Below are 25408 nucleotides of genomic sequence, written 5' to 3'. Positions count from 1 at the left end.
CACCAAATATTTCCTTTATCCTTTGACATATTGCTTTTATATTTTGCATACTTGCTTACCAATATGACCCAAACCTATAAACAAGAGCAGTCAACTCTATCAAGCATTTTGTCATAATTATGGCCCCTTTTCCACTTAGAATATGCAGCAAATGTTTAAGTTTTCATACTACCCCAAATATTTTCAATGTCCCTTGACATATTGCTTTCATATTTTGCATACTTGTTTACCATCATGACCCCAACCTATAAACAAGAGAATACAACTGTATCAAGCATTTTGACAGAATTATTCCCCCTTCTATACTTAGAATATGCAAATTATTGATAAATCTATGTTAGACTTTGCGTACTACCCCAAATATTTCCTATATCCTTTGACATATTGCTTTTATATTTTGCATACTTGTTTACCAACATGACCCCAACCTATAAACAAGAGCAGACCACTGTATCAAGCATTTTGACATAATTATGGCCCCTTTTACAATTAGATAATTGAACATTTTGCTTAAATTGCCATAACATCTTTATTTATTATCACATTTTATTATTACTTTGACAAAACAACACTTACCTGAATACTACAATGGATTCCACCTAAACAATAACCCAAGCCCTGACCCAGAATCCCTGCCCCCCCCCCATCATCATAAACATCATCTAATAAATTACCAGACCCCACATTATACCCTCTCACCCCCTACCCCCTCCCCTCCCCCCATTTTTTTTAACGTCATCAAATAAATTACCCTACATTATACCCCCCTCTCACCCCCCCCCCCTCCAACCCCCCCCCCCCCCCCCGCCGGTATATTCTTTTTTTATTAACATTATCTAATAAATTACCTACCCCACATTTTACCCACCTCTCACCCCCCCACCCACTCAACCCCCCCCCCCCCCCCCCCCAAAGAAATAAATATTTTTATGTCCCCCACTATCAGGGGTTTTTTTTACTAAGAAAGTGACGCCGATATTTGGCGTCTTCCCCTACCAGAATTTTTCCCCTAAAAATACCATTTCCCCTCCAAAAATATAATTTTTCACCAAAATATAATATTTTACCCTCAAAGAAATGTTTTTTTTCTTTTGGGAAGTCGACACTTAACCAATTTGTACCCTGTATAACGATCTCGCTCTCTCTCTCTCCCGACGAACACTCAAATCTGGGAATCCCAGTGATTCTATATATAGCTCTTAAATTACGTCATGGAAACCGGGCAACTAATCGTACATGTATTAATCATGTGACTATTTTACTGGATTCTGGTCTTGCGAGAGAAGGGTGTTTCGTCAATTAATTACCGGAAACCAGTCGAATTTTCATCCGGGTTATGTGAAAGCCAAGATATAAACGTTAAAACAGAAAAAAGTCTCACAATTGGCGTTCATACACGAACAAAATAAAACGTTCGGACTCGGAAAGTATTATTTGCGTTGACGCATTTTTTAAGAATGAATCATCAAAAACCGTTGAAACCCAGCAGGATTCAGAGGTACATGTAATCAACATCGATTAATACTGTCGGATTATTGTGAAAGTGAAAGTAGATTATCGGCAGCTGCCGCACCTTTCCCTTCCAATACTGTAGCAGATCTAGATCGTCAAACCATTCATCATGAAATTGAAATCATAATATTGACATCGTTCCCCGGCCCCAGTTGAAAACATTTCCCATTATAAGATCTACACCTGCAACTTTATTTAGGACTTTGACTTTAATATCATACTTGCTCATGTGTTTAAGAACAAAAAGGTTAGAGACATGCCTCTTTTTCTAAAAAAAAAACCTGAAGTTTGTAGGTGAGTTATAGACATTGAACTGAACAGTTTTTATTTTTTCCCCAAATATGTCTCTTTCGCGCTCGATTTTCCCCTTTTACCCAGCGTCTTCCCCTTTTTCAATAAAAAACCCCTGACTATAGTAGTGGGGGACATATTGTTTTTGCCCTGTCTGTCTGTTTGGCCCAACTTTAACATTTTGCAATAACTTTTGCTATACTGAAGATAGCAACTTCATATTTGGCATGCATGTGTATCTCATGAAGCTGCACATTTTGAGTGGTGAAAGGTCAAGGTCAAGGTCATCCTTCAAGGTCAGAGGTCAAATATATGTGGCCAAAATCGCTCATTTTATGAATACTTTTGCAATATTGAAGATAGCAACTTGATATTTGGCATGCATGTGTATCTCATGGAGCTGCACATTTTTAGTGGTGAAAGGTCAAGGTAAAGGTCATCCTTCAAGGTCAGAGGTCAAATATATGTGGCCCAAATCGCTTATTAGCTCATCTATTTTTTGAAAAAAAATTATGAGCTATTGTCATCACCTTGGCGTCTGCGTCGGCGTCCGGTTAAGTTTTGCGTTTAGGTCCACTTTTCTCAGAAAGTATCAATGCTATTGCATTCAAACTTGGTACACTTACTTACTATCATGAGAGGACTGGGCAGGCAAAGTATGATAACTCTGGCATGCATTTTGACAGAATTATGTGCCCTTATTATACTTAGAAAATTGAAAATTTTGGTTAAGTTTTGCGTTTAGGTCCACTTTTCTCAGAAAGTATCAATGCTATTGCATTCAAACTTGGTACACTGACTTACTATCATGAGGGGACTGGGCAGGCAAAGTTAGATAACTCTGGCGTGCAGTTTGACAGAATTATGTGCCCTTTTTATACTTAGAAAATTGAAAATTTTGGTTAAGTTTTGTGTTTAGGTCCATTTTATTCCGTAAGTATCAAAGCTATTGCTTTCATACTTGCAACACTTACTAACTATCATAAGGGGACTGTGCAGGCAAAGTAATGTAACTCTGACTGGAATTTGGACAGAATTATGTGCCCTTTTTATACTTAGAAAATTGAAAATTTGGTTAAGTTTTGTGTTTAGGTCCACTTTATTCCTACAGTATCAAAGCTATTGCTTTCATACTTGCAACACTTATTAACTATAATAAGGGGACTGTGCAGGCAAAGTTATGTACGGTAACTCTGACTGGCATTTGGACGGAATTATGGGCCCTTTATACTTAGAAAATTGAAAATTTGGTTAAGTTTTGTGTTTTGGTCCACTTTACCCCCAAAGTATCATAGATATTGCTTTCATACTTGGAACACTCACAACCTATCATAAGGGTACAGTAAAAGGACAAGTTGCATAACTCTGGTTGTCATTTTTACGGAATTATGGCCCTTTTTTTACTTAGTAACTTTGAATATATGGTTAAATTTTGTGTTTTGATCCACTTTACTTCTTAAGTATCAAGGCTATTGCTTTCAAACTTCAAATACTTTCATGCTATCATGAGGTTACTGCACCTGGCAAGTTGAATTTTACCTTGACCTTTGAATGACCTTGACTCTCAAGGTCAAATTATTAAATTTTGCTAAAATTGCCATAACTTCTTTATTTATGATTAGATTTGATTGATACTTTGACAAAACTACTCTTACCTGACATACCACAATAGACTCCACTCAAACCATCCCCCGTGCCCCCCCCCCCCCCCGAATCCCCCCCCTAATTCTCACGATGACCACCACACCCTCACACTATATCCCCCCCCACCCCCCATTTTTTTTTCTGGAAACGGTTAAAAAACACAAATATTTATTTTTATTATTTTATGTTTGAAATACTGTCCAACCATCACACCCAAGAATCCCCCCCCCCCCCACTCCTCCCCCTCCCCCCACCCCTCCCCCCACCCGAATCCCCCCCCCCCCCAATTTTTTTTTTTTTTTTTAAGATCGTCTTGCAAATTACCACCACACCCTCACACTATATACCCCCCCCCCCCACCCCCACCCCCCCCCCAAATTTTATTTTTTTTGGAAACGGTTAAAAAAACACAAATATTTATTTTTATTAGTTTATGTTTGAAATACCGTCCAACCATCGCACAATCCCTCCCCACCCCCCACACCCCCCCCCTCCCCCGAATTTTTTTGCATTTTTTTCGCATTTTTGGAAGATAATGTAATAAATGTCCACACCCCCACACTATACACCCCTCTTCACTCCACCCCTCCCTTCTTTGTGATTGAAAATGAGAGTTCCTTCACATTTAAAAAGAAAAATAGATGAGCGGTCTGCACACGCAAGGCGGTGCTCTTGTTTTATGAATACTTTTGCAATTTTGAAGATAGCAACTTGATATTTGGCATGCATGTGTATCTCATGGAGCTGCACATTTTGAGTGGTAAAAGGTCAAGGTCATCCTTCACAAGGTCAAGGTCATCCTCCAAGGTCAAACGTCATAGGGGGACATTGTGTTTCACAAACGCATCTTGTTTTTCCTTTTTTTTATTTTTGAAAGATCGTCTAATAAATGACCACACCCCACATTATACCCCCTCTCAACCCCCCCCCCCCCCCCCCCAAAAAAAAAAATAAATAAAAGATTATTGAATGTGAACAATTTCCCCATGATGGCTTACGCTATGCTGTCAAGCACTCGAATAGTAAAGCGCGCTGTCCTCTTACAGCTCGTGTTAGCTAACCTAGCTGAAATACTGTTCAAAAATAGCTTATAAAATGGAAATATTTTAAATTTTGGTTCATAATGTGAACATTCATCTAAATGTTTACTTAAAGGCATCTGTCTTGTTTAGGGGTCTCGCATTTGTTTTTTATGGACAGATTGCCTATTTCTAAGTTTATCGCCAGTTTGGCCTATAATATTTTTTGCATCCATTGCATACAAATACCTAAATTACATTTTGTATATCACATGATATGACATATTAGTATTTATTTTGAACACTTTGCCATTAAAATCAAAAGAATTCCCTTCAATAATATAACCAAAAAAGGCGCATCTAGGGTCATTACATTTTGATACTCTTGGTTCTTGAGTAAAGTTTGGTTACCAGTTCGTTTCCGATCAATAACTCAACAAACATAAGTGTGAAAATCGTTTCCAATCAATAACTGATCAACGAATTGGCTGATTGGCTTGATACTTCACATGTTCGCATGTTCATTGGCCTTGGACAGTAGATGCATGACCCTTATTGTCCCCTACTTGCGAAACCGAAGGGGACTTATGGTTTGCACTCTGTGTGTCCGTCAGTATGTCAGTCAGTTTGTCACTCTTTTATGGATCCTGCGATAACTTTAAAAGTTCTTAATATTTTTTCATGAAACTTGAAACATGGATAGATGGCAATATGGAGATTATGCACGTCATTTCATTTTGTTCCTACGTCAAAAATTCTGGTTGCTATGGCAACAAATAAAAAAATAAAAAAAATAAAAATCTGACAATGGTGGTGTTTCACCGGTAGGGGGCCATATTGCTTGACAATAGTCTTGTTGAAATTGGGGTCACTAGGTCAAATGTCATGGTCAATATCACAATAAGTGGGAAAATCGTTTTTGATATATAACTCTTCAATGAATCAACCAATTGGCTTGAAACTTCCCATGTGCATTGGCCTTTGACAGTAGATGGCCCCTATGGATATTGGGGTCACCAGATCAAAGATCAAGGTCACTGTCAACATAAGTGCGAAAATTGTTTAAGATCAATAACTCGTCAACAAATTGACCGATTGGCTTGATTCTTCACATGTGCATTGGCCTTGGACAGTAGATGACCCCTATTGAAATTGGGGTCTCTAGGTCAAAGCCCTGTTTGGGGGGGGCATGTCTCCGACCGTGGAACACTTTTTACCATAAGGAAAGGGTCTTCTACAATGAAAATATAAAACAAACAAAAAGAAATTTAATTTCATGTATTTTTTTTTCAGTTTGATTAAGCACTTAGAGACAGCTGAAGCGTCAAAAGACAAAATTGAAACCATCAAGAAAGACCTGTCGGCCAATATCAAGAAATTCACAGACCTTATGGAGGACGACTCATCGGTTTACTTTTGTAAGCTGGTCTTAATTATTGTCAAAATACTGATGTCAGGATTTTGATGAGGAGAATTTTAATTGAAGGGGGTCTACTTGGGGGCTCTTTTGAAGCTTTTGAAAATGAGGATCCAAAAGTTTGAAAACAAATGCCATCTGTGGTGGGGCGGTTTTTAATATATGGCTATACCGAAACCTTGATAACACTCATTTGACAAGACCTGGTTGAAAATGGCTCAGGCAAGTTGAAAAATTTGGCTGCCATGGGGTGGGTAGTTTTCCTTGTATTGTTATGGTGAAGCCTTTCTAACGCTCCACATTTTCTAGATAAAATTTTCTGAACTTTTGATATCTTGCGGAGTTTGAAACTTGGTAATGTGGTTGTGCTTGAAATTGGTCATGTTGTTGTGTTTGAAACTTGGTCATGTGGGATAAAAACCTAGGTAATTACATGTAGGTCAAATTAAAGAATAAGCTTGTTGACACTGAAGTCACATTTAAAGTCATCCTTAACTTGGATTGAACATTAGTTTTAAGGATATCTGAGCCGAGTTGGGGGAAAAAATGTTTCTAGTTAAATATTTACGTTTCATTAAAGTGATATTATGCGCATTTTTCACTGTTGAATTAAGCTGAAAAGAATTAACAGGTCAAAAGAGTTAGTTAAAATGTGGTTACTAACCAATTATCTGCAAATTGCCAACTCATCTTGCTACCAGTTGTTTATAAAAAATAAATATTATATTCCATATTTTACATGACTGTCTCAGTCCTCTAAGCCGAGCGGAACTGTCTTTTTATTAGGATCGGAGTTAGTGTTCGTGTGTCGTATGAAGAGATATCGTTGCAGGAAAATAAAAGGATCTGTAAAACAAAATTTAGATTCACATTGTACATGCATGATCAGTTGTCAAACGGTTGATATTCAAATGCATTAATTTTTGATTTCCGTGATATTATTTTAGTATGTTGATGCTGCATTAACAAATATAAGTGTACATTTTTTATATGAAGTGAAAACACCAAAAATAAACAACGTTTGCAATAGAAACCTATAAACATAGCATATACTGTTAGATGCGGATAATATCACTTTAAGTACATTCATTATTTTCGACTTGGGCTTCTGAGAATAGTTTGTTACTTCGGGTCTCAGATGAGTGCCCTATGGCCCATTGTTCTTTTACAGCGATTGTTTGTCCCATTGGGAAAAGTACTGCTACCAGTTTGATTGAGAAAATGTAGCACGTTAAATCCTGAAATAAGTGTTGAGATCCTCAAATTGGGAAATTTGCAATGTGAAATTAGTTGTTTTTATAATGACTCAATTCAGTAACAACAACAACAATCAGGTAAAAAAAAACGAGAACTAAATTTGATGGAAAAATACACCAGGAATGGAATTGGCCCTTTTTATGCGTTGTAAAACCAGATATAATGGAGCATTAGGTTACACAACACTGATTTTATTTGTTTGCTATCCGAACGTTCAGATTTTGGAATGAAAGGGCTGCAACTTTATTTTTTGGATTTTTTTTCAGGAAACCAATTGGGAAATTTAGCATATTCTCTCTTGGAAAAGTAGGGTGGATTTTTTATTATTTACAAGAGGAAAACAAATTCAAATAAAGTATTGGAAAAAATTAATACTCGCCTTTGAACCCGTTGGTCTATAAAAAGAGCCTTGGAGTAACTTTTTGTACAAAAATACAGCATGTGAAATTATTTAGATTAAAGTGCAAATATATACAAATTATTTCTTCTATATGCATGGGTGAAAGTGTTCCGTATTATTACGGAATTTCGTATTTTTTGGCTTCTCAGAGGTCGTTTTCGTGAATCATGTAAATCCGATTGAGATTTTGTTGGGGGGGGGGGGTAGGCCATGTGTCCAGCAATGCCGACAAACAAAATAAACAAAAAATGCTCGATTCCAGACGTGATAAATTGGTTTGCCACTGTTCTGTTATCCCATATCTAATTATAGATTCGACGCGGCCATTGCTTCTCTATAAGTCTATCCCCCTGGGCGTATTGCTCTATCATTTTCTATAGCCTTGCGAATAGTTCTATCCCTCTGGGCACTATTCGCCCGAAATAACATGTCTCCCGCAAGACCCTCCGCGCATGCAGAAGGCATCATGGCGTCACCTCATTAGAATATTCTGACGAAATCTGCCGATAATTTACGATTCCTTTGTCTATGAAATGGTTTACCGCACAGAATAACTCGAAGTTAATCGGGAATCTGACTTGGTTTCCAAAAAAGCATTTTGATTGGTTTACGTAAATCGGTCAATCAATGGAAATCGACATTATGAAACGGTCTTATCTCTCAAAAAAATATGGCGGACAAGTCAAAATAACTTCCGGAACCAAAAAAACACGACCAAATCATGTATTTACTTCCGGGGTTCGACACAAAAGAACATGAAAGTGATGTGAAAAACAAGTGGCGATGGGAATGGCTCCATGAAAGAGACTCTAGTGGAGAGAAATGGGGAGATTGGTTTAACAAACAAACAAAAAATCATTCCAGGTAGCGCATATTATATTGTGATATCTGTTTCAAAACGATCAAGTACCAATGAATGGGAAAAAGGCGTTCAAGTCTCACGCCGAGGATGTTACGCATGTGAAGAATTACCGGACGTGTAAATCAAATCATTAGTAAATAACTAGATAAGATATAAAAACAAATTACTTAAAAATACAAGACAGAAAATGTATTGCTATAACATCTTCATTGATCTATATTATACTGTAAATATTTGTATATAGTTGAGAAAGTTTAGTGTTATCTTAAAGATTTTGCCCATCACATTTGATCTACATGAAATGTTAAAGAAATAGATTGTGATATATTCTAGTCAAACTAACTGTTTTTTTCTGTTTTGAATCACTTAAAAATACAGGTGTCTTTAAGCTAAGGAGAAGTGATTTCTTTGTTTCAAATAAGCTAAAATGCAGGAGCTTCCGGGGGCCTCCGGACCCCTAGCCAGGGCACTTGCCCTGGACCCACCGGGGGCCCTATCGGTCCCAGGCCCCCAGATTTTATTTTCAGTATTTTGGGAATTTCCTACTTTTACCCGTGTATATGGCGTGGTGTGATATTAGATGTGAATACAATGGACGTTATATATATTGCAAACCCGTATTCCATCGTCTATGCAATATTTAATAATTTAGAGTGTCTCAAAATTTTTAGACTCCTAAATTTTTATGCCACGGTAGGGTGGCATATAACAGTTTAACTGTCCGTAAGTCTGTGTGTCCGTCTTAAAACTTGAACATTGCCCATAACTTTTGCAATATTGAAGATAGCAACTTGATATTTGGCATGCATATGTATCTCATGGAGCTGCACATTTTGAATGGTGAAAGGTCAAGGTCATCCTTCAAGGTCAAAGGTCAAATATATGGCTTCAAAGCGGCGCAGTAGGGGGCAGTGTGTTTCTGATAAACACATCTCTTGTTTTAAACATTTTAGTATCTAAATTTTTGGACACGAAACATATTAATAATTTGTGGATGTCCGAAACCTTAGAATAATTACGGCAGTAATAATATGGTATAAATGGTAGTAGATAATCACTTGACTGTCAGTTCTCGGTGTGTGTGTTTTCTTCATCATTTTGGGAATGGGGCCGGTCCCTTTAAATTGAGAAATATCGCGTTCTTTTGACTTAATTTGGGACATTAATTTTGTTGATTTTATGCTTACAAATACTTTGAAAGTGATAATTAAAGTGATTTCAATATTGGAGATACTTTACATGTCAGGTTTTTTTTCCTGATTTTGTGAAGCGGCCCTGGCCCCATCACTTTGTAAAAAATACAAATAAGTCACAAACATTTCAAAATTTTGAAAAAATGATTCGCAAACTTTTGAAAATTGTGAAAAAACGAGTCGCAAGCTAGTAAAATTTTGAAATTCAGTTGGTTAAGAATTAAGCACGTTTGATACCTGCATCATATGATAAGGTCTTTAAATAATGCATTAAAATCACATTTTTTTGTCTTGACACTTTCTTTCAACAAATGACACTTTCATTTAGATCAGCAATATTATTTTAATTGTGAAATGGCCATTTTTGACCGTTTTAAGTCCAAAATGTCCAATTTTCACAGTTAAAAATGGCCAATTTGTCAAGAATTGTGGCCTTGTTAGATTTGTGAAATGTCCAGGTCCAAATTTAGAAATGGCTTCCCAAGGCCAATCTCTACGAAGGAAAAAAGGTCCTGCATGTTTAGACTGATTTAAAAAAATATTCTTTTTTTTTTGGAAACCTTAGATTGGGAATTTTTAGGTCCCACTTGGAACAAATATATATATACTTTTTTATGCCCCCGGATCGAAAGATCGGGGGTATATTGTTTTTGGCCTGTCTGTCTGTCATTCTGTCATCTAAACTTTAACCTTACATTAAAGTTTTGCAATAACTTTTGAAATATTGAACATAGCAACTTGATATTTGGCATGCATGTGTATCTCATGGAGCTGCACCTTTTGAGTGTTAAAGGTCAAGGTCAAAGGTTAAAAAAACACAAAAAAAACAACCTTACATTAAAGTTTTGCAAAACTTTTGAAATATTGAACATAACAACTTGATATTTGGCATGCATGTGTATCTCATGGAGCTGCACATTTTGAGTGGTGAAAGGTCAAGGTCATCCTTCAAGGTCAAAGGTAAAAAAAACACTTTAACCTTACATTAAAGTTTTGCAATAACTTTTGAAATATTGAACATGGCAACTTTATAGTTGGCATGCATGTGTATCTCATGGAGCTGCACATTTTGAGTGGTGAAAGGTCAAGGTCATCCTTCAAGGTCAAAGGTTTTAAAAAAGGCGGCGCATGAGGGGGCATTGTGTTTCTGACAAACACATCTCGTTTCCATCAGGAATGGGTCTCCCTATGGGACCAAAATTTGAACAAAACAAAACACTGGTTCACTATTTCTATTTCTTTATAGTGCATTGGCTAAATTCTTCATCATTTCAAGACGATCTATATTGTATGCACCAACCTATTTATTTAAGCTCGATTACATCGAAAGCTAAGGCTTATTGAAACGCTCTCGAGTCCATTTCCTGGGCCTAGAACCAGTGCTTGGTGTCTTTGGGGAAGATCTGAAGAACGCTCCCCGAGTGGGGATCGAACCCATTACCTCCCAGTCCCAATGGGGACACCATATCTATTATGCCACGGCGACCTCGATAGACACTATGCACCAATAGACATCGGTGTGTTTGCTTTAAGGTCAATGTCACACATACGAAATATACCTCATGTTTAAAAAAGTTATACATTAAAAACTAGTACAAACATGCTGTTTGAAATTTTGACATTATTTAAAAATTTATTTTTGCAAACTCTAGTGAAATTTAGCAGAGGCCAAATTTCCTTTTGACACATTTTGGGTCCATTATCAGCTTTGAAAAAAGAGCCTTAATCATTTGTTGTATGTAATAGGTCTGTGTTCTCTCTTTTGTAGCTGAAAACTTTGATGCATCTGAGTTTAAGTGTGCCCCAATCATTGGCAAGTGGGACGAGAGTGGTATGGGGGTGACGATGTACTTCATCAAGTGTCTAGTGACAGAGGAGAAGGCATAGACTACACATGTAAGTGCTCTTGCACAATTTGCTTAGTGAAGCTGCTAGGGAATCTTAAGGCAATAAAGTAAAGGGGGTATACTGAATATATTTTTTAATGTACATCAACACAAAATTGTCTTGGGATGTTGTCTATACTTTTCAAGGTGCATCATAAAACATGACGGCATGGTTCCTAATGATATGAAGTTGTGCATGTGCAGTCCTGATCACTCTTTAACGGTCAAAGGGTAGACATTTACACCGAATACTTTGTTTTGATTAAAACTTTGTCATTTATCATGCAAATTTTAGCTCGACTATAATATATGAAATATATGTAGTGGAGCTATCCTACTCACCCCGGCGTCGGCGTTCCGTGCCATGCCGTTAGCGTGCAAATGTTAAAGTTTTCGTACTACCCCATTTATTTTCATTGTCCCTTGACATATTGCTTTCATATTTTGCAAACTTGTTTACCAACATGAACCCAGCCTATAAACAAGAGCAGACAACTCTATCAAGCATTTTGTCATAATTATGGCCCGTTTTCCACTTAAAATATACAGCAAATGTTAAAGTTTTCGTACTACCCCATTTATTTTCATTGTTCCTTGACATATTGCTTTCATATTTTGCATACTTCAACTTGTTTACCAACATCACCCCAACCCCTATAAACAAAAGCAGACAACTCTATCAAGCATTTTGTCATAATTATTGCCCCTTTTATACTTATAATATGCATATTATGGATAAATCTCTGTTAAAGTTTGCGTACTACCCCAAATATTATCTATATCCTTTGACATATTGCTTTTATATTTTCATACTTGTTTACCAACATGACCCCAACCTATAAACAAGAGAAGACCACTGTATCAAGCATTTTTACATAATAATGGCCCCTTTTACACATAGATAATTGAACATTTTGCTTAAATTGCTATAACTTCTTTATTTATGATAGTATAATATGTTTCAGGACGTGTAACTATTACACCTGACACGTATATGTTTCAGGACGTGTAACTGTTACACCTGACACGTATACAAATGATAATCATCTGAGTGTTACAGTTACACCCAAATCTCAAAGATCAAGGTCACACTTGAAAGACAAATCTCATTATTCAGGGGTTTTTTTTCTCCACTTTTTGGGAAGATAGCCCATGGCTTTGGAATTGGGAATTTTATCTGCATTTTCATGAAATTGGGAAAATAAATTCATTAGCCTTTTTTTCACACCAAAAGTCCACTGATTAGTGAAATACTAAATTTCATATAACTCTTTATAATCATTCAAATTAAAAGAACAGAATCATATAATACTTTGTTATATGTAATTAAATTAAAATTGAGATAAAATACGCCTGAGACACTTCTTTCTAAAAAAAAAAAAAAAAATCTCATTTTTTTTTTTTAATTGGGAATTTTTTCCCACATTTTGGGAAAGAAGTATACTTTTTGGGATTGGGAACAGAGCCGAATATTTGGCCAAAAAAATCCCTGTTATTGTCCACAAAACAGCTTTATGTTGTAATTAACCATGCAATTTTAAAACATCATCTCCCTCCTAAATGGTCATGGTAAACTAGATCAAAGGCTTAAGTTGCTATTAAATTGCTTAGACTGTAACATCATTCATCATGCAATTGAAAAACATATTAACCACAAATACCATATTGAGACTGTGTCATGTTTAACCACAGTATCTGTTCTGCAAAGATTTATAAGGCTTTCCAGACTGGAATTACATAATTTGTAAAACTACCAGTTTATTAAAATAATTACCAAAATTGTTAACCATGGATAAAGTGTGTCCCACTTTGGTCAAAGATTGAATGTGCGTGCTTCAGCTTCATAAATAATTAAATGCATTATTATACCCCCATTACCAAAAGGTCTGTTGGTTTGTCAGGAAATTTCATCCAATCTTCACCAAACTTGGTCAGAAGTTGTATCTAGAAGATGTCTAGGTCAAGTTTGAATATGGGTCATGCAAGGTCAAAAACTAGGTCACGGGTCACTTAGTGTGTTTTAAACTGAAAGTTTGTCCGGACCATAACTATGTCATGTATTGTTAGATTTTAACATGACTTGATACATTTGTTCACGGTGTGTCATGTGAAAGAAGTATGTCGATATCTCAATGGTCAAGGTCATACTTGGAGTTCAAAGGTCAAATGCTTGCCGGGCCATAACTTTGTCATTTATTGTGAGATTTTAAAATCATTTGGTACATATGTTCAACATCATTGGACGGTGTGTCGCGCGAAAGAATTACTTCAAATTCTCCAAGGTCAAGGTCACACTTTTAGTCCAAAGGTCAAAAATGGCAATAAATGATCTTGTCTGGGCCATAACTACCGGTAGGTCATTCATTGTGAGATTTTAAAATGACTGTACATTAATTTTGTTCACAGTCATTGGACAGCGTGTCATGTGAAAGAATTCAAGAGTTCAAAGGTCAAAATGGCTATACATGATCATGGCATAATAATTCTTAAAATTCGTCATAAATTAGATTCCCTTGTTTTGTGAAGACAGCATGCAAAATAGTCTGTCAATGCAACACGTGGGGGTATATGTCACGTATGTGACAAAGCTCTAGTTGACAAAGGACTGGATATGTCGCCGTCAGGCATCTTGTTAATTGTGTTTTTCAGCTCGGCTGTTTTTAGAGAAAACCCAAGGTATTGTCATAGCTAGCTCGTCGTCCGCCGTGGCTCTTACATTGGCTCTTTAATCTAAGTGCTTCCACCTATTACATTGAGACTTTATATGTAGCTGCAGCTAGATGAGTTCTACACCCCACACCCATTTTTGGGTCACTAAGTCAAAGGTCAAGGTCACTGTGGCCTCTAATATTCTTCTGACAAGCTTTCATTTATTCAAAAGTGCACCCACAGCCGAGCGTTGACACCCACTATGCAGTGCTCTTGTTATCCCCGCCGAAAAAATTCGGAGGGGATAAAGTAATAGTCTCCGTCCGTCTGTGCGTCCGTCCTTCCGTCCGAAACTTTGTCCAAAGCATACCTCCAATCTATTCAATGGATTTACATTAAACTAAGAATATAAACAGATGGCAACTAATAGTGCAGTGACCAAGAACCATAACTCTTTCTACCTTAGTTTTTGAATTATCTCCCCTTTTATATAAATTTCATAGTAAATTTTTGTTCGGAGCATAACTCTAAATCTACTGAAGGGATTTACTTAAAACTTAAAATATTAATAGTTGGCAACTAGGAAAAGTGCAGTGACCAAGAACCATAACTATCTACCTTAGTTTTTGAATTATCTCCCCTTTTATAAATTCAGTGTAAATTTGTTCGGAGCATAACTCTAAATCTACTGAAGGGATTTACTTGAAACTTAAAATATAAACAGATGGCAACTAGAAGTGCAGTGACCAAGAACCTTAACTCCATCTACCTTAGTTTTTTAATTATCTCCCCTTTTATATAATTTCATAGTAAATTTTTGTCCGGGGCATAACTCTTAATCTTCTGCGGGATTAACTTGAAACTTAAAATATAAATAGATGGCAACTAGGAAAAGTGCAGTGACCAAGAACTTTAACTCTATCTACCTTAGTTTTTGAATTATCTTCCCTTTTATAAAATTTCAAAGTAAATTTGTTTGGAGCATAACTCTAAATCTACTGAAGGATTTACTTGAAACTTAAAATATTAACAGATGGCAACTAGGAGAAGTGCAGTGACCAAGAACCATAACTCTATCTATCTTAGTTTTTTAATTATCTCCCCTTTTATATAATATCCAAGTCAATTTTTGTCTGGAGCATAACTCTAAATCTACTGTAGGGATTTACTTGAAACAGATGGCAAGTAGTAAAGTGCAGTGACTAAGAACCATAACTCTTTTGGCCATAATTTTTGAATTATCTCCCTTTATAAATTTATTTTTTTATGCTCCCCCAAAAATTTTGTTGGGGGGGAGCATATAGTCGACGCTTTGTCTGTCCGTTCATGTGTCTGTCCATCCGTGCACAATATGTCCGGGCTATTTCTCAGCAACTAATGACCAGAACTCAATTAAACTTTATGGGAAGCTTCATTACCAAGAGGAGATGTGCATATTATCAGCCGGTTCTGGTCGGATGATTTTTCACAGAGTTATGGCCCATTGAAATTTTCCATTAACTGTACATATAGTGCAATTCTTGTCCGGGCTATATCTCAGCAACTAATGACCGGAATTCAATTAAACTTTATGGGAAGCTTCACGACCAAGAGGAGATGTGCATATTATCAGCGGAATCTGATCGGATGATTTTTTACAGAGTTATGGCCCTTTGAAATTTTCCATTAACTGTACATATTGTGCAATTCTTGTCCAGGCTATTTCTCAGCAACTTATGACCGGAAATCAATTAAACTTAATGGGAAGCTTCACTACCAAGAGGAGATGTGCATATTATCAGCTGGTAATGGTCGGATGATTTTTCACAGAGTTATGGCTCTTTGAAATTTTCCATTAACTGTACATATAGTGCAATTCTTGTCCGGGCTATTTCTCAGCAACTAATGACTGGAATTCAATGAAACTTTATGGGAAGCGCCACTACCAAGAGGAGATGTGCATATTATCAGCCGGTTCTGGTTGAATGATTTTTCACAGAGTTATGGCCCTTTGAAATTTTCCATTGTACATATAGTGCAATTCTTGTCCGGGCTATATCTCAGCAACTTATTACGGGAATTCAATGAAACTTTATGGGAAGCTTCACTACCAACAGGAGATGTGCATATTATCAGCCGGTTATGGTCTGATGATTTTTCACAGAGTTATGGCCCTTTAAAATTTTCCTTTGTTCATATAGTGCAATTCTTGTCCGAGCTATTTCTCAGCAACTTATCACGGACATTCAATGAAACTTTATTGGGAGCTTCACTACCAACAGGAGATGTGCATATTATCAGCCGGTTATGGTCGGATGATTTTAAGCTCATCTATTTTTTGGAAAAAAATGAGCTATTGTCATCACCTTGGCGTCGGCGTCCGGTTAAGTTTTGCGTTTAGGTACACTTTTCTCATAAAGTATCAATGCTATTGCATTCAAACTTGGTACACTTAGTTACTATCATGAGGGGACTGTGCAGGCAAAGTAAGATAGTTCTGGCTTGCATTTTGACAGAATTATGTGCCCTTTTTATAATTAGAAAATTGAAAATTTTGGTTAAGTTTTGTGTTTAGGTGTACTTTGTTCCTAAATTATCAAAGCCATTGCTTTCATACTTGCAACACTTACTAACTATCGTAAGGAGACTGTGCAGGCAAAGTTATGTAACTCTGACTGGAATTTTGACGGAATTATGTGCCCTTTTTATACTAAGAAAATTGAAAATTTGGTTAAGTTTTGTGTTTAGGTCTATTTTTACCTAAAGTATCAAAGCCATTACTGTTTATACTTGCAACACTTACTAACTATCGTAAGGGGACTGTGCAGGCAAAGTTATGTAACTCTGACTGACATTTTGACAGAATTGTGGGCCTTTTATACTTGAAAATTTGGTTAAGTTTTGTGTTTTGGTCCACTTTACCCCTAAAGCATAAATTGCCATAACTTCTTTATTTATAATTAGATTGGATTGATACTTTGACAAAACAACACTTACCTGACATACCACAATTGACGCCGTCCAAACCATTCCACCCCCACCCCCCCCCCCCCCCAATGCCCCCATTTTTTTTTTTAATTAAAGATCATCTAATAAATGACCACCACACCCTCACACTATACCCCCCCTTCCCCCACCCCAAAAAATTTTTTATGCCCCCAGTAGGGTGGCATATAGCAGTTGAACTGTCCGTCAGTCTGTCTGTCGGTCCGAAAAAAAACATTGGCCATAACTTTTTCACTTTTTAAGATAGCAACTTGATATTTGGAAGCATGTGTATCTCATGGAGCACATTTTGAGTGGTGAAAGGTCAAGGTCATCCTTCAAGGTCAAATGTCAAATTTATGGTGTCTGTCCGTCCGAAAACTTTAAAATTGGCCATAACTTTTTATGTCCCCCACTATAGTAGTGGGGGACATATTGTTTTTGCCTGGTCTGTTGGTCTGTCTGTCTGTTTGCGCCAACTTTAACATTTTGCAATAACTTTTGCTATATTGAAGATAGCAACTTCATATTTGGCATGCATGTGTATCTTATGAAGCTGCACATTTTGAGTGGTGAAAGGTCAAGGTCGTCCTTCAAGGTCAGAGGTCAAATATATATGGCCAAAATCGCTCATTTTATGATAACTTGCAATATTGAAGATAGCAACTTGATATTTGGCATGCATGTGTATCTCATGGAGCTGCACATTTTGAGTGGTGAAAGGTGAAGGTCAAGGTCATCCTTCAAGGTCAGAGGTCAAATATATGTGGCCCAAATCGCTTATTTTATGAATACTTTTGCAATATTGAAGATAGCCACTTGATATTTGGCATGCACATGCATCTCATGGAGCTGCACATTTTGAGTGGTGAAATGTCAAGGTCAAGGTCATCCTTCAAGGTCAGAGGTCAAATATATGTGGCCCAAATCACTTATTTTATGAATACTTTTGCAATATTGAATATAGCAACTTGATATTTGGCATGCATGTGTATCTCATGGAGCTGCACATTTTGAGTGGTGAAAGGTCAAGGTCATCCTTCACAAGTTCAAGGTCATCCTTCAAAGTCAAACGTCATATAGGGGGACATTGTGTTTCACAAACGCATCTTGTTCAATATTGAAGATAGCAACTTGATATTTGGCATGCATATGTATCTCATGGAGCTGAACATTTTGAGTGGTGAAAGGTGAAGGTGAAGGTCATCCTTCAAGGTCAAATGTCAAATATATGGCATCTGTCCGTCTGAAAACTTTAACATTGGCCATAACTTTTTTAATATTGAAGATAGCAACTTGATATTTGGCATGCATGTGTATCTCATGAAGCTGCACATTTTGAGTGGTGGAAAGTAAAGGTCATCCTTCAAGGTAAAAAAAAAATAATTCAAAGCGGCGTTCTCATGAAGCTGCACATTTTGAGTGGTGGAAGTTCAAGGTCAAAGGTCAAAAAACAAATACTAAATTTTAAAGCGGCATTATCATGAAGCTGCACATTTTGAGTGGTGGAAGGTCAAGGTCATCCTTCAAGGTCAAAGGTCAAAAAAAATTCAAAGCGGTGTTATCATGAAGCTGCACATGTTGAGTGGTGTAGGTTCAAGGTCAAGCTCATCCTTCAAGGTCAAGCTCATCCTTCAAGGTCAAAGGTCAAACAAAAATTTTAAAAATTCAAAGCGGCGTTATCATGAAGCTGCACATTTTGAGTGGTGGAAGATCAAGGTCATCCTTCAAGGTAAAAAAATAAAAATAAATCAAAGCGGCGTTCTCATGAAGCTGCACATTTTGAGTGGTGGAAGTTCAATGTCATCCTTCAAGGTCAAAGGTAAAAAAGTTAATAAAATTCTAAGCGGCGTTCTCATGAAGCTGCACATTTTGAGTAGTGAAAGTTCAAGATCAAGGTCATTCAAGGTCAAGGTCATCCTTCAAGGTCAAAGGTCAAAAAAATAATAATTTCAAAGCGGCGTTATCATGAAGCTGCACATTTTGAGTGGTGGAAGTTCAAGGTTATCCTTCAAGGTCAAGGTCATCCTTCAAGGTCAAAGGTCAAATAATTAATATTTCAAAGCAGCCGTCTCATAGCTTCACATTTTGAGTGGTGGAAGGTCAAGGTCATCCTTCAAGGTCAAAGGTAAAAAAAGTTGTTGTTTTTTATTCAAAGCGGTGCAATAAGGGGCATTGTGTTTCTGACAAACACATCTCTTGTTTTTTTCAAACATGGTTAAAAACCACCAATATTTATTTTTATTATTTTATTTTTGAAATAGCGCCCAACCATCCCACCCAACAATCCCCCCCCCCCCAAAAAAAAAATTTGTTTGCATGTCTGGAAGATAATGTAATAAATGACCATTCCACCCCTCCATCCTTTGTGATAGAAATTGAGATAGGTCCCTACACCTTTAAAAAGAAAAATAGATGAGCGGTCTGCACCCGCAAGGCGTTGCTCTTGTTCACAGAGTTATGGCCCTTTGAAATTTTCTATAAACTGTACATATAGTGCAATTCTTGTGCGGGCTATTTCTCCCCAACTACTGACTGGACTTAAATGAAGCTTTATGGGAAGCTTAACAACCTTGAGGAGATGCGCATGTTATTAGTGGGTTCTGGTTAGATGAGTTATGGCCCTTTGAAATTTTTAACTTGCTAAACCATCCATCGTATTATTTTGTCCAAAGTTATGCCCCTCAAGACGTTTCCTTTAATCTGAATATATAGTGCAATATTGTGACAAAAAAAACTTTGGGGAGCATCACCCGTCTCCAACAGTTTCTTGTTTTATTTGTATTATTATTTTTTTATTTTTTTTATTTATTATTTTAAATGATCTTTAATTTAATTTCATAGTATATATTTTAGCTTTTAAATTTTAATATATCCCTTTATCTAATATTACAATAATATTTTAATTTGAACACTGAAGTATTCACTGTAAAATGAATAGATGAGTTTAAGGAAAAATACAGTGATCAAGAACAGTAACTGTTTATAGTCTTCTTTTTAGCTCGGCTGTTTTTGGAGAAAACCAGAGGTATTGTCATAGCCAGCTCGTCGTGTCGTGTCCGGCGTCCGCAAAACATTTTTTTAAGGTTTTGAACATTGGTTCTAAAATCAAAGTGCTTCCACCTACAACTTTGAAACTTCATATGTAGCTGCATCTTGATGAGTTCTACACGCCACAATCATCTTTGGGTAACTAGGTCAAAGGTCAAGGTCACTGTGACCTCTTAAAATCTTCAAAAATGCACCTGCAGCCGAGCTGGCACCCGTTATGTGGTGCTCTTGTTTAATTATCTCCCTTTCGAAAAATGTCCATATATTTAATTCTCTACAGCAAAATTCCAACACTATATAATTAATTGATCCTTGAAATATAAATAGACGACACAGGTGCCATGTTTTACAAATATTATTCTACTCCTTATAACAAATGTTGTCATACAAGCAAACACATTTTGGCAGGGATTCGGCACTACTGTGACAAGCTCTTGTACTAACTTATAGTGGAGAACTGTATTGCATTCAAAACTGTCAAACCCTTGTTTGACTGGACATATTCATATTCATCTGCTGGTCTCAGCTTGAAGAAATAAAATGTTGTCATTTAAATCATAAATAACAAACTTAAAGCTTGCAGGAAGAATTCATATATATGAAACCAGCATGTCACTGTCAAATTTAGGACAAATTTTCCATTTAAATCATGATTTTTGTATTTCTGTTTCAGTTTTTTCACTTCATGAATTGCTACGGAGATATGGACTACATTAAACAACAATGCTGCAGATATCAACATGCGATCCTTGTTTATTACAGGGACCTCAGCTGTCTGCTCAAATACAACCGAAGAGTCAAATTGCACTTGTAAATAGCACATTTTGCAAGCAGTGTTTGACTGTTAACACATGGGGCTTATAATGAAAAAGTGGACACTGTATAAGAGTTATAAGATAGAATCAGTATTTTGCATGTATACAATAATGCTAAGTTATATTGACTTAATCAATGTATGTGTCTAAGTAGTGCAATAACAGTACCTTATGTGAAATTTTTATTTGTAGCCTTCAGCCCCTGATAGGATTGAAAACTGTAAATATCTTGTTTGTTTTCTTTTCCTGTCGATTATTAATGAAACTCATACAAATAAACATATTTATACACATAACTCAGAAATATTTGTACTTTTTCCATACCTGATGGACATTGATGGACATTTTATATCCGTAGTAAATGTAAGGTGATCGTTTGGCTTTAATGAAGCAACATTTCTATGTATTCTGTGATGATATGCTTAAAGGTTGAATGTTCCTGGTTTATAGTTCTTCTTCAAAAATCTAGGCTTACTTTGATAATTATTTAAATATTTAATCATTATTTGTAAAGTGATGTCCCTTGAGTTATCTTAACTTGTTCTTTTAGCAGTTGCGGTTTGTTTATCAATTAAAGACAAGAATAACTTAGACAACAGCTGTTGTCAGCAGATGATTCACAGGCAAGTGTAGCATGTGGCTAAATCCTTTAGTATATGATGTAGTAATCTGTTTGAGGTTTGTCCAATTAATTGGACTTGTCCATAGCTTATTTAAACAACATAACGTATTTGGCATATGGTTTATGAATTGACTTTATTTGTGGAATGAATCTATCTGGCAAAAATGTACTTAGTGTAAATCATTCTTGCACAGTTAAAGTTTATAGTGTACGAATATAAATTAATTGTGGGAACTTTGCACCCACCAGGGCTCTTTGCTATTAATTTCTGTGAGTCCAGACTCAAATCCATGAGGATTGAAAAAATCTTTTCCAAACATCATTGTTTAATATTTTTATTCACTTAATGTATCCAAAATGGAAAACTTAAGAACAAAATATTCAGATGTTATTAGTGTCAATTTTGTAACAAATAATGCAGTAATTATAATGTTCTCCATTTCTTGTAACAAAATCTTCAATTTTGATAATTAAAAAAGATATTTTTAATGAAGAATTTGTCGGATGAAATAGCAATTTTTTATACAGGAGGGTGGTATCAACTGAAATCAGACAGAAAGCCCATAACCCCATTAATCAACAGAAAAACGGAGAAAATATTGTGTGTCGTATATTTATTCAGATAATTTTGCCATACTTGATAAGTGAATGCCTGGTTCTTGTGAGATTATCATATTCATGAAAATATTATGTAATAAAACATGTTTGGTAGGTGAAAGTTTCCAAATTGTTTAAACGAACTCTATGTTTGTACATTTGGAGTACCTGTAATCTCGCTTTCCGCAATATAAAATACTGATACAAAAATGTTTGACTTATTAAAAAGAAGCAGGGGCTACATAGTTGGTTGTTTAGTACATTCAGTTCTATTTTCATAAGCATCATCCACTATTGTTTTGGAAAGCAATATCAATAATTTTTGAAGAATAAATCGAAACAGCCAGGGAAGTATTCGTTAGCGGATACTTTGTTTGTCGCACAATAACTGTAAAGCTAATGTTACTTGTTGATTATATGCGGCGTTAAATAAAGCTTCTTTATCTTTACACTAAATGATGCATTATGGCAAGTAATTCCAATCTCGAAAATAACCCGTTTTTATGCTCCCCCCAAAATTTATTTTGGGGGGAGCATAAATTCGCCGCCTCATCTGTCCGTGCGTGTGTGCGTCCGTCCGTGCACAATTTTTGTCTGGGCTATTTCTCAGCAACTAATGACCGGAATTCAATGAAACTTTATGGGAAGCTTCACTACCAAGAGGAGATGTGCATATCATCAGCGGGTTTTGGTCGGATGATTTTTCACAGACTAATGGCCCTTTGAAATTTTCTATAAAAAAATCTTGTCCCCCCAACTACTGTACCCTCAAGACGTTTCCTTTTATCTGAATATATAGTGCAATATTGTGACAAAAAACCTTTGGGGAGCATCACCTGTCTCCGACGGTTTCTTGTTTTTTTGGTTATGCTACACAAGTTGATATACATTAGCATATTCGGACGCTTAAAGGTCTAAAGACAAGCGCATACTATATCAAATCGCTGAAGGCACTGTAGTTGTTCCCTCTTTGAATATATTTAATATGACTTACAGTCATATGACACGAAGTTCAACTCCCAATGTAATTTACTTCTAATTGTTTAGTGGTGAGATTTTGCACACACAAAAAATCAAGGAGGAAAATGACATAAATTAACAATCTTTTTATACAAGATTCACAAAAACTCCACTTATGATTACACAGATGAAAAAAGATCTTCAACATATATCTTAGTTGGCGCTAAGGAAAAGTCTACGAGTCTAACAAAGAATGAACCACAACATGAAAATTATAATAAATGTATTGATATCAACGAGCATTGTATTAAATACTCAATTAAACCACATCAAAAAATGAGATTAAATGCTTAAATTCACGTATTTTTTAGCTCAACTGAGCACAACGTGCTCATGGTAAGCTTTTGCGATTGCCTTTTGTCTATCGTCAACATTTACATTGTTAACACTCTAGAGGCCACATTTATTGTTCATTCTTCGTGAAAGTTTGGCAGAACATGTGACCTAATACTATCTTGAACAAGTTCGAAAATGGTTCTGGTCTGTTGAAAAACAAGGGGGCGGGGCATGTTTCCTAATATGGCTATAGTATGAGTAAACACTAGACATTTTTAGCCCAATCTTCATGTAACTTGGTGAGAACATAAGCCCCCAATTATATCTTGGACAAGATCGAAAATTCTTCCGTTTGGTTGAAAAACATGCCGACAGGAGGCGGGGCAGTTTCTTAAATGGCTAAAGTAAAACCTTGTTAACACTAGAAGTCACATTTATTGTACAAACTTAATGAAACTTGATCAGAACATTAATTCTAATGATATCTTAGATGAGTTCAAAAATGGTTGCAGTCTGTTGAAAAACATAGAAGCCAGGGGCTGGGGAAGTTTTCCTTGCATGGCTATATTAAAACCTTGTTAACACTAAAAATCGCATTTATAGTCCAAACTTCATGAAACATGATTAGAAAATATGTCCCTATAATATCTCAGCTGAGTTCGAAAATGGTTGCGGTCCGTTAAAAAACATGACCACAAGGGGGTGGGGCAGTTTTCCTTATATGGCTATAGTGAAACCTTGTGAACACTAGAAGTCACAAATATAGTCCAATCTTCATGAAACTCTGTCAGAACATTTGTTCTTATGATTGCTTAGCTCAATTTGAAAATGGTTGTGGTCCTTTTTAGCTCATCTATTTTTTGAAAAAAAAATAATTATGAGCTATTGTCGTCATCACCTTGGCGTCGGCGTCCAGGTAAGTTTTGTGTTTAGGTCCACTTTTCTCATAAAGTATCAATGCTATTGCATTCAAACTTGGTACACTTACTATCATGAGGGGACTGGGCAGGCAAAGTTAGATAACTCTGGCGTGCATTTTGACAGAATTATGTGCCCTTTTTAAACCTATAAAATCTTTGGTTAAGTTTTGAGTTTAGGTCCATTTTATTCCTAAGTATCAAAGCTATTGCTTTCATACTTGCAACACTTACTATCATAAGGGGACTGTGCAGGCAAAGTTGTGTAACTCTGGCATTTTGACAGAATTATGTGCCCTTTTTATACGCCCGTATAAAATACGGGACGTATTATGTGAAACCCCTTGGCGGGCGGGCGGCGGGCGGAAGGCATCACTTTGTCCGGACTCTAATTCAAATTGTATTCATCCGATCTTCACCAAACTTGGTCAGCAGTTGCATCTAGTTGATATCTAGGCCAAGTTCGAATATGGGTCATGCCGGGTCAAAAACTAGGTCATAGGGTCAATAAGTGCATTTTCAAAGGGGCCACTTTGTCCGGACTCTATTTCAAATTGTATTCATCCGATCTTCACCAAACTTGGTCAGCAGTTGCATCTAGTTGATATATAGGCCAAGTTCGAATATGGGTCATGCCGGGTCAAAAACTAGGTCATAGGGTCAATTAGTGCATTTTCAACGGCGCCACTTTGTCCGGACTCTAATTCAAATTGTATTCATCCGATCTTCACCAAACTTGGTCAGTAGTTGCATCTAGTTGATATCTAGGTCAAGTCCGAATATGGGTCATGCTGGGTCAAAAACTAGGTCAAAGGGTCAATTAGTGCATTTTACTTTGTCCGGACTCTAATTCAAATTGTATAAATCTTATCTTCACCAAACTTGGTCAGTAGTTGCATCTAGTTGATATCTAGGCCAAGTTCGAATATGGGTCATGCCAGGTAAAAAAACTAGGTCATAGGGTCAATTAGTCCATTTTCAACAGCGCCACTTTGTCCGGACTCTTTTTCAAATTG

The 25408-nt window shown here is 36.4% G+C and overlaps 1 protein-coding gene across 2 annotated transcripts in view; it reads left to right on the top strand.

The window, feature by feature from the left end:
- The window catches only part of LOC127836576 (translationally-controlled tumor protein homolog), a 36029-nt gene extending 14773 nt beyond the window's left edge, over positions 1 to 21256 (top strand). For both annotated transcript variants that reach the window (XM_052363235.1, XM_052363234.1), the window contains 3 exons: positions 5760 to 5884; positions 11364 to 11491; positions 20819 to 21256. In XM_052363235.1, the coding sequence (XP_052219195.1) occupies positions 5760 to 5884; positions 11364 to 11482 (244 nt within the window). In that variant the 3' untranslated portion in view covers positions 11483 to 11491; positions 20819 to 21256. The remainder of the gene's footprint in view (positions 1 to 5759; positions 5885 to 11363; positions 11492 to 20818) is intronic.
- Positions 21257 to 25408: the final 4152 nt, after the last annotated feature.

This window comes from Dreissena polymorpha, chromosome 6 (assembly GCF_020536995.1).
Source record: "Dreissena polymorpha isolate Duluth1 chromosome 6, UMN_Dpol_1.0, whole genome shotgun sequence".
In the NCBI taxonomy this organism is placed as follows: domain Eukaryota; kingdom Metazoa; phylum Mollusca; class Bivalvia; order Myida; family Dreissenidae; genus Dreissena; species Dreissena polymorpha.
Note: the sequence above shows the minus strand (reverse complement) of the source record. Positions and strands in the feature narration are given on the sequence as shown.